The sequence below is a fragment of the Barbus barbus genome (assembly GCF_936440315.1).
Source record: "Barbus barbus genome assembly, chromosome: 24".
In the NCBI taxonomy this organism is placed as follows: Eukaryota; Metazoa; Chordata; class Actinopteri; order Cypriniformes; family Cyprinidae; genus Barbus; species Barbus barbus.
This window is the reverse complement of record NC_136752.1, coordinates 21596726-21607150: the sequence shown is the minus strand read 5'-3', so window position 1 is coordinate 21607150 and position 10425 is coordinate 21596726. Positions and strand designations below refer to the sequence as shown.

At 36.4% G+C, this 10425-nt stretch overlaps 2 protein-coding genes across 2 annotated transcripts; both read right to left on the bottom strand.

The window, feature by feature from the left end:
• Positions 1-24: 24 nt before the first annotated feature.
• mep1a.2 (meprin A, alpha (PABA peptide hydrolase), tandem duplicate 2) lies at positions 25-5011 on the bottom strand (the record flags this gene model as incomplete). The annotated part of the gene is made up of 14 exons (XM_079375024.1): positions 25-175; positions 383-566; positions 709-876; positions 1676-2122; positions 2608-2823; positions 3158-3304; positions 3423-3644; positions 3794-3969; positions 4061-4178; positions 4264-4339; positions 4473-4513; positions 4658-4711; positions 4803-4827; positions 4961-5011. 14 exons carry the CDS (start codon positions 5009-5011, stop codon positions 25-27), a joined length of 2076 nt encoding a protein of 691 aa, XP_079231150.1.
• A 1250-nt stretch (positions 5012-6261) lies between these two features.
• mep1a.1 (meprin A, alpha (PABA peptide hydrolase), tandem duplicate 1) lies at positions 6262-9971 on the bottom strand (the record flags this gene model as incomplete). The annotated part of the gene is made up of 13 exons (XM_079375023.1): positions 6262-6311; positions 6390-6563; positions 6646-7110; positions 7539-7754; positions 7845-7991; positions 8087-8308; positions 8408-8583; positions 8858-8975; positions 9075-9150; positions 9286-9326; positions 9511-9552; positions 9638-9662; positions 9918-9971. 13 exons carry the CDS (start codon positions 9969-9971, stop codon positions 6262-6264), a joined length of 1806 nt encoding a protein of 601 aa, XP_079231149.1.
• Between the last annotated feature and the right edge of the window lie 454 nt (positions 9972-10425).

The window sequence follows — 10425 nt, the reverse complement described above, 5'->3', positions numbered from 1 at the left end:
GATGTCAAATATGATGAAATAGGGTTAGTTCTGCCTGTAGATCACAGCAATAATGGCCACAGTAAGAGCTATAGTTCCTGCAGCACCACCGATCAGAACTCCCAGAATTCCGCCATCAATGTGCTGTTTCTCACAGGTGTCTCCTGTGTACACAATGGCCTGTCCAGAGACACACCTGCAGAAGGCATATAACTGTCATCATATAAGCCACACAAACACAAGCAATTTTTATTCTAAAGCAACAAACTCTGTCTTTTTCCTTCAGCTGCTCCTGTTGCCATAGTGGAATTGTTTGGCACAACTGGTACACACTTCTTAAACAATGAACTGTGGTTTTATTTTGCAATAAGCTCAGATAATGGTCAAATTTAGGTGCACTAACCTGCAAGTTGCTTTCCCCTGATGTACAACACACGCTCCTCCATTACGGCAGGGGTTTGGCTGACATGGGTCACTGATCGCTCGTGGCTGCCGGACTTTTGGTCTATAGCTTTCTTCTACAGTTTGAGGGTCGCTTGAGAAGTCAGCTTTGATTGGAACTTCTGATTTTAAAAGATGTGCCAAATCTGGTTGTAAAAGAACACACTTTTAACAATTAACAAATGCATTTATTGCATTAGCTGTATACATTGCTAATTATGGGGATGGGTAAAACAGTTTCACATGATATTCAGGTTTTCTGGCATCTCCTTAAAAAAAGATTCTCACCATCAAAATTAACAGTGATGATCAGGTCATCATTCTTGAGGAAGTCCCTCCTGCGGAGCTGCTCATGTGAGATGAATGTGCCCCAACCAAACTCTGGACCTCTGAAGCAAAAGCAACTTTCGTCCCATTCTTCAAATGTAGATGGTTTATTCCACCGCAAGTCAGCATCTAGGTGAATGATTCAATAGGTCCCATTAATTCAGTCAGAAATCATACATCCTTAAAGAATAAGTTCACTTCCAGAATAAAAAATTCCTGATAATTTACTCACCCCCATGTCTGTCCATGTCTTTCTTTTTTCAGTCAAAAAGAAATTAAGGTTTTGAGGAAAACATTCCAGTATTTTTCTCCGTATAGTGGACTTCAACAGGGACCAACAGGCTGAAGGTCCAACTAGCCCTGCGATACACGTCCACATCTTCACGCATTATGTTGTCATGTTGGCAATGTCATACGTGACAGGCAGAACTACTGACCCAATGTTTTCAAAGTGAACGTTCAAAGATGAAATAAAAACGCCCTTTACAAAAAAAGGTAACACAATGATGTCTTACAATTTTGAAGTTGGAGAGGAAACTCCAATGGAGTTTGGCCCTTTAAAGCGGCATTAAAACTGCAATTTGGACCTTCAACCCTTTGGTCCCTGATGAAGTCCACTATATGGAGAAGAAATCCTGGAATTTTTTCCTCAAAAACCTTCATTTCTTTTAGACTCAAGAAAGGAAACATGAACATCTTGGATGGGCATGGGCGTGATTAAATAATTAGGAGATTTTTATTCTGGAAGTGAACTAATCCTTTAAGTGCTGCAAAGTGAAATCATAGATAGATAGATAGATAGATAGATAGATAGATAGATAGATAGATAGATAGATAGATAGATAGATAGATAGATAGATAGATAGATAGATAGATAGATAGATAGATAGATAGATAGATAGATAGATAGATAGATAGATAGACTCACCAGTGGTGAAGCTTCTGCTGTTAGACATTTGAAGTGTTGTGTCTGTATTTTGGTCCATAACCGTAACAGTAACTTGCCGATTCTCTGCAGGCCATTCTAAGACTGCATCATTCTCACCAGTGAAGAGGTGAAACGTGATCCCAACAAACTCTTTGGATGAGTTTATCCTGCCGTTTGGATAAACATTAATTCCATAAGCGTAACCCTCAGAGCTGTAAAAACGCAGACTCTGAACTCTTTCACCATGTGGGACATTATTAAGGAGGTTGGTGAAGTTCTGGATCCTCCAGACAGCATTTGGGCACAATGTTTCAGTCAGAGTAATGTCATCTATAAAAATCCCTCCTGATGTTTTGTTGGAGCCAACTATACCCTGGAAGAAGTACCTGAACTTTTCCTCAACATTTAGAGTGACGTGTGCAATTTTCCATGACTCATCCCCATCCCCTGAAGAAAACAAGAAGATGCACAGTATTCACTGTATGCACGGTTTAAGATACGATGTATGTTATACAAAATAGTATCCATAATGTGTTGGTGATATCAGAAGAGAAATTTTGAGTCAATTGTCAGCAATCAATAGTCAAGTCATGTTAATTTAATTTGTATAGCACCTTTCTCAAAGCAGATTTACAGGAAGTCACAATTATCTTCAGCAGATTAGTGTTGGGAGATGATAACATAATTTATATTTTGCACCGAGAATGCAAACAAGTAGTTGATCCTAGGCCTATATGGTAGTAGCATACAAGTATTCTGACAACATCCAACTTCATATAAAGTCCTGGGCGACAATATAGTTACATTTTGAGCCAAAAAAATAAAAAAAAATAAGAGTTAACGAAAATGAGTGGTTCATTTATAAATCCATAAGATCAACCTTCATGCAGAAGATAATGAGCATAAGGTCTATATATCGCATTTTAACTAACCTATGATTGTATGAATTTTGCTGACTTTGTTGACATTTCCGGACCCATCATCTCTTCTGACCCAAATGATGAGCTGGTCACCAGGGTCTCCACTCATCCTGTAGAAGAACTCAAGGCACTGCTGGCTCCTCCTGGGGTAAAGAATCCGTGACTCCAACAAAGCACTGTGTCCCTCAGCTTTGTTATCGGTGTCAAATTTCATATAATAGCCTGCATCTAACAATAAATCATATTGTTTATGCAAAATGGCTTTTAATGGCTTTAAAACATTTAACTTAATATACTGAATATTGTTTCAAATTGTGCTTATTTAAATATAAATAGGGAAACGATAACTAGTTTGCAAAGAGTTTAAATTGCAAGAGTAACTTGAGATAGTCTCGGAAATGTCAGTTAGAGTATAAAATTATTAGGCTACAAAAATCTGTTATATTTTACACCATGTAAGGTATTTTCCATCAAAAATATATGAATTTATAGTTGCCAGCTTAAAGTAATATTTAAAAAAAACATATTGTTTTTCTTTAAACTAATTGAAGTGTCCCCTTACCTCTACACTGTCCTCCAAGTGTGTGGTCCTTTGCATCTGCAGAGCTCAAAGTCTGGACCCAATCGGCATCATCCTTATCATACTGAATCATTCCACAAATGTTGATCTGCTCAAAGGCACATTGATCCAGAAGAGTGAGAGATGCCGCTGAAAAAACCAAGGTGATATGACAATACTGCAAATATGGAATGTTTATGTTTTATTTACTTTTTAGAAATGCACAAAATATGTTTGTATGAGGTAGTTGTTGCATTTTCTAACTTACCACATTCATACATGCGATTCAGTCTTTCCAGATCAAGAGCACTGAAGTCTAAGCGCTGTCCTATTATTTTATTGAAGGCAGGGATGGTGGTGGTTATGGTGGGAATATCAGGGTCCTTGTTGAAAGACAGAGGCCTATAATGCATGATGGACTCATAATCATAGGGTGTGTTTAAGTCGGTTATAAAATCATCCTCATACTTATTGAAATTGTGTTCCTTTCCTGCACAAATGTGGGTGACAATAGAAAAATGGCATTACATATTTTTCATCCTTCCTCAGTAATTTTGCAATGCAATGCACATATTTGCATGAGCTATAATGAGTATCCAAAATATGAAAAGATAAATTATTATAATAGATGAAAATAACCCGGAATGATCTGATCCCACCAGATTTGGACATAGTCATCCCTGTCTGAACGAGACTGCTCATGGTAGAAACCCAATGCATGGAGAAGTTCATGTTCTACGATGGCCTTGGTGTCACATCTGTCCCCTATAGAGACATTCTGCCCCGTCTTTAAATCTCCAACAAATGACCAACATCTGCAACCATGACAAAACAAAGAAATATGCTAAATTAAAAATGTGACATTCTAACTTTCCAGACAAATCAGACAGGCTAAATTTTGCTTACCCATCCAGCTTTGTGAAAGAAATATAGGTGCTTTCTCCTTCATAGGGCTTGAAGTCTACACAAGACTTAAGACGATACATTTCAAATGCTTGAAGGATCACTCCTTTGGCATTAAGATCTAAACAAGTGACACTTAATGAATTTTCCCATCTTGGAAATTAGTTTCTTGATTTTGGATTTGCTGAAATAGAAAATATTCTCACCCAAAGTATCTGTGAGGATGTATGGAATGGGAAATTCCCATCTTGCTTTTTCATCTAATATTGCATTTCTTCGTTGCTGGCAGATAAGAATTTATTCAAGGAATGATCAAAATAGTGATGATGAGATTGCATAGTAAATACGATCAAATTAAAACAAAATGCAGTAGAGATATGAACAATGGATTTTTGTTTTAAAAGGAAAGACTTACATCTCCAGCAATATCTCCTTCAAACAAATCTCTCTGGGAATCTGAATGTATAAATTAAACTTACATCTTATCTTACTGAACTGACAAATACAATGTATAAAATGGATTTTAATGCATACAGTATACTCATATTTGGCAAACTGTTAGCTTTGCTAATTTTTGTATACAAATACATTATTACTGACCTAAATTGATTTCAAGAATGTCCTCCCGTAATTCACCTGCATCTGCATCCTCACCTAAAATTTAATAAAGCATTAATATCTGTAAGAGTCTCTTAAAATACTAGATAACATTTAAATTGAACATGAAATGTCCAAAATATTGTACCATATTGAGTTGGAAGGGCATGCGCCTGCAAGATAGATTGATTATAGATTAGATTAATATATTTACAAAGGCTGTTTTTTTGTTGTTGTTTTTTTTAACCATAGTTCTAAATGTATTTTTAATTTAAAAAATATTAATAATAATGAAGTTTCAAATACCTTGAGCATGAGAGGTAACATGAAGGGAATGATTCTCCACACAGAGTCCATGTTAACTCCAGGACATATGAATAAAATCAGAGTTGGAGTAGAACTTTGATCCGAAATCCAAGTGAAGTGACACACTTTAGTGACCTGTCATGTGCATAGTGAAGTGTCTGTATACTGCATGCATCAGCACTTCTTTACCTTTATCTCTCTTTTTTTATCTTATTTATCTGTATCCTTCTTTATGACAACAGTATCAGGAGTTAAATCGGTCAGAATGGTTATTACATTGCTACAAAAGAGAGTGACTCATAGCATCTAATGAACAACAAAACACAAAATGCAATTTTAACTTAATTAGACCATATTTGAGTAGCAGTGTTGTATGTAATGGGCCACAATAATAAAAAATAAAAACTTTTTGAAAATTTGAGATTAAACAAATAAAAGTAAATGAAGCCATTACAACATTTTTTTCTGTATTTAAATTAAATTAGTAGAATTGATTTGGTGTTTGCCAGTTTTAAAGTACAAAGGCTTATATGTATCTGTAAGAGTCGCTTAAAATACTAGATAACATTTAAATTGAACATGATCATTGAAATGTCCAAAATATTGTATTAAAATTGACTTTAATATTTGATCTGCAAATATAGATTGTAGCTTTACTGCAGGCCAAGATATGGAGATGAGATGAGTATAACATCAGCCTTGAAACATAGGGGAATACAGTCATATCATATCAGGGAGTTGTCAGATAAGATTAAGGTATTATCATTATAGATAGGATGTTTTTTAGTACAATGACCTCTTATATGTCAAAAGATCAAGGGAATGTTGATTTCTCAGTTCATGATCCCTTTAACATTAGAAATACATAACAGGTTCAACTGCATGTAGGTCTATCATCTTTCATTTTAGATGTCAGTGCAATACGTAACAACAAATTCACTGTTCATTGCATTAAAATGGGTTTATTGAGCATGTTTGAAAACAGAGTATATCAAACACAGTTTTGTATAACTGTATGACTATCATGCTTCCATTTTAAATGACGTTCCCCACAATGTACACAGCTTTCTCACTTCAGACTTTTCCAAATCTGGCACCTGTTTCACAAGAAAAAAAAAGTAAATAGTCTCATGCAATTTCATAAATGTATCACATTGTATGTCATTTATCAAACAAGTGGTTATTTCCTAATTAATTATTGGTAAACTAATAGGTGTGTTAGTTATACCAACAAGTACTTAATTATGTGAGTCCTTTAAAGAATAAAACTGCTATATTTACCGATAACTGACGTATTGGCCTCAAACCTTTGTTGCAACTGGAACTTCACTGTTTATCAGGCTTGTTAAGTCTTCAAAGAGACACATAAAACCAAAGCATTAGACAATAATAGTATTAATCACAGAATGCGTCAGTCAATGTAACATACCCTCAAAGTCAACAAAGATGATGAGGTCATCATTTTTCAGGTAATTACGTCTACGCAAGTCGTAGTGTTTTATGAAACTCCTCCATCCCATTGAATCTCCTCGATAACACTGGCAACCTGGGTCAAAGGTCCCAACATTTCTTGGATTATCCCATATTAGTTTGTCTCCATTGACTAGGGAACAGGAAGACAAATAGAATGTGTTTTTTTGTTTACTTCAGTCACAAAACAAGTCTTCATAACCATCAGGACATACCTGTGCTCATGTCAGTGGTGAGGCTACGAGCAGAGGACATCCTCAGCTTGATGTCTGGATCCTGGTCCATCACCACTATGGTGGCCTGGCGGTTCACAGCAGGCCACTGCATCACAATGTCATTGTCACCACTGGCCAGATGGAAGTACAGACCAGTGTAGTGGCCCGTGTAATCAGAGTAACCAGACAGTGGTCGGACTTGAACGCCAAAACCGTAACCCTCAGGGCTGTAGAAACGAGGGCTGTTCAACACAGTGTTGTAGTCGGCTGTTTCCAGGATGCTTGAGAAGTTCTGGATGCGCCAGACAGCGGCAGGGCAGTGCGTCTCTGTCAGGCTGATGTCATCGATGAATATGCCTCCTTCAGCATTAGTGGGGTCTCCTCTTACTCCCTGGAATGCATAGCGGAACTTTGCCCCTATTTGCAGAGGCACATGAGCAATCTTCCATGTTGTGTCTTCATCAGCTGGGGGATGAAAACCTTTCGATATCACCACGTTTTACATAAGGGGTTCCCCAAAGAACCTTTCAATAAACAATTCTTAAAATAGCATTTTTCTAACTCTGCATCTGAATATGCCTACTTTTATACTAGTGTGAAAAACAGTAGTTGCAGCCAAGTAATATGTCCAAATGCATAGTATTTGTAAAACAGTAGGTGAAAATATTCAGATGACTTACTATTTACTACATTTAAACTAAATGTACCTACTATTCAGTGTGTGATTTCAGACGCAGCTTTATTGGAAAGAACATTTTCAAAATCTAAAGAATCTCTTTTCACTATAAAGATTCCTGGATGCTAAAGGTTCTTCATGGAACCACAGATGCCAATAAAGAACCCTTATTTTTAAGAGCGTAGGCTACAAGTAGTTCAAAAAGGAAAACAATTACCCCAGATTGTGTGGAGTTTCTTTAATTTACGCACGGTTCCTGTTCCGTCATCCATCTTGCCCCAAATTACTAGCCTGTCCTTTACACGCCCAGTCATTTTGTAGAAAAACTGAAGGCATTGTATCTTTCTTTTAGGATACAGGATGCGGGACTCGAGGAGAGCAGATTGCTCTGCATTTCCAGTGGAGGTGTCAAAGTGCATAGTATATCCTAAATCTAAAGATCAAATGGCAAAAATGTTATTTAAACTGGTCAAACCACAGCCACTTTGGAATATCTACATTACAGGTGATTGAGATTTGTAACCTCTGCATTGTCCACTGAGTGTATGATCCTCAGCACCAGGAGAGCTTTTGAGATGGACCCAATCAGCGTCGTCAGACAAACTCTGTATCATCCCACAAATGTTTATGTTCTCAAAAGTGCACTGGTCCAACAGGGTAAGAGAAGAGGCTGAAGAAAAGCAGAAATTAAATAAATAAATTGTGTTTATATTTAAATATGTTTTAACATATTTACATCATAATATATTAACATTATTAACATACAGCAGTTGTACATTCGATTCAGTCTGACAATATCCATCTCACTAAAGTCCAGGTATTGCCCTATGATGTTGAAGAACTCTGGGATGTTGGTGGTGATGGTAGGAATACTGGGGTCTTTGTTGAAAGCGAATGGACGGTAATGCATGACAGATTCATAGTCATATGGAGTATTTAGATCTGTGACAAAACTATCATCATATTTGTTGAAGTTATGCTCCATGCCTAAAAAAAAAAAGAACACCATGTGATATATAAAAGGCACATGCAAAATTGTAAGATTAAGTAATGAACATTAAACTACACAGCAAATGACACACTAACCTTCAGTGACCTGATCTAGCCAGATCTTCACATAGTCATCTCGGTCCTGGCGAGACTGAGTATGGTAAAAGCCCAGAGCATGCAGAAGTTCATGCTCAATCACGGCTTTATGATCACAACCCGGCCCCAGAGAAAGCACCTGTCCAGTCTGTAGATCTCCAACATAAGACCAGCACCTGCCAGCAATTGCAAGACCTGTTAGTGTGATTTGTTTTATAAGATCTGATTGCTGAATTCCCTAAGCAGCACCAGGTTATTGAAGGCTATGGTTAGTTTACCAAACTTATTATTTAGCAAAACACATGTGCACACTTACTATCAGGCCCAGATGAACTGACCTGATTTTTGGGCAAAATTCTGTGTGAACCTGCTTATGCTCAACATAAGCAACACATGCTGGACTGGTGTTTTAACCAAAATAATTTTTGCAGTGTTTGGCTTCACACATACCCATCTCTCTTCTCAAATTTGATGAATGTCTTCTCACCCTCGTAGGGTTTGAAATCGACACAGGACTTTAGACGGTACATTTCAAATGCTTGGTAAACAGCACCTTTTGCATTAAGGTCTGTAAAAAGAAAGTAATTTATCCATGAAATCATTATAATAAAAACATAAACGTGTCAGTTTTTGTACTTGATTTGGTAAGCAACTGAAAACCACCTACCCAGGTTGTCAGACAGAATGTATGGAATAGGGAACTTCCATCTGTATCTTGTGTCAATAAGACCAACGCGACCAGGCTGTAAAGAGATATAAGACATTTCTAAAGTCGACAACTGATACTGAAATATCATTAATCATCATTAAATATCATATATCACTTGCATATGCGAGTATATATATATATATATATAAAACAGTGATTGTGCACTTACAGGTATGGCAATGTCTCCCTCAATCAGCTTGGTTTTTGCTCCTGATAAAACAAGTTAAAACGGTTAAACAGTTAAAGGTGAAATTTTAGTGACGTGACAATGAAATTGCTCAATATGTTGTAAATTAATCCAAACTCTAAGTATTTCTTTGAATATACGGGAGCATTAAAATGAACTTTGTTGCCTATGTTTTGTAATGTAAAACATAAAATTGCTTTAGATTACCAAGATTGATGAAAGGGTTGAAATTGGGTTCATCTTCAACCTCTGTAGAAGAAACAGTGTTATCTATTTAGATAAATTTAATAAAAATGTATTATTTACCGTAATTCATTAAAATCATAAATCTTACCATGAATGCGAGTTGAAACTGGAATCTGAAAGTCATGGAAGGAATAGTCAAGTCAAGTCACTTTTATATAGCACTTCATACAATACAGACTGTGTCAAAGCAGCTTTACAGTGTTAAACAGGAAAAACGTATACTGATAATGCAAAAGGACAATAGTAAACAGTACTTTTTTCAGAATAGGGTTAAATTAATTTAGAGATATCACTCAGTGGGTACCAACGCTTATGTATGTATCATATTATCAAGACTAAATTATAAATACAGCAAATAATTCACTCACAGCATGAAGTGCTGCAGCCAGCACTGTAAAGATGAGTAGCCTCGGTAAAAGCATCCTGTCAATATGTGGGGTATAAGAAATTGTCATCGCTTAAATGCTATAAAAAGAACTTTAGCCTTTGACCATGTTTATTGGAGGAATGGCTTTGAAGTGTCACATTACTGACAGTATTGTTATAACCCAAGGAACACGTGCCTCCCATAATGCATTGTTAGTAAATGATGTGCGGTTCACAGAGCTTATGCAACTCAATGAAGCCCAAAATGTTAAATAACAGCTCAACCAATCCATATTCTAGTAAATGTTTCTAATTAGGATGTAGGCTACTGAATGAAAACAAAAAAGAATTGGGCTATTTAGAAAGTGCAGAAAACAGAAATCATGTTAGATAAATCAAGATGATAGCCAATGCTAAAATTGCAGCAAAACTTTGGGAAGACAATATTGTTAAAAGCAAAATGGGTGTAATGCATTGAAATGCATTCAATTAACACACAATGTATACCAG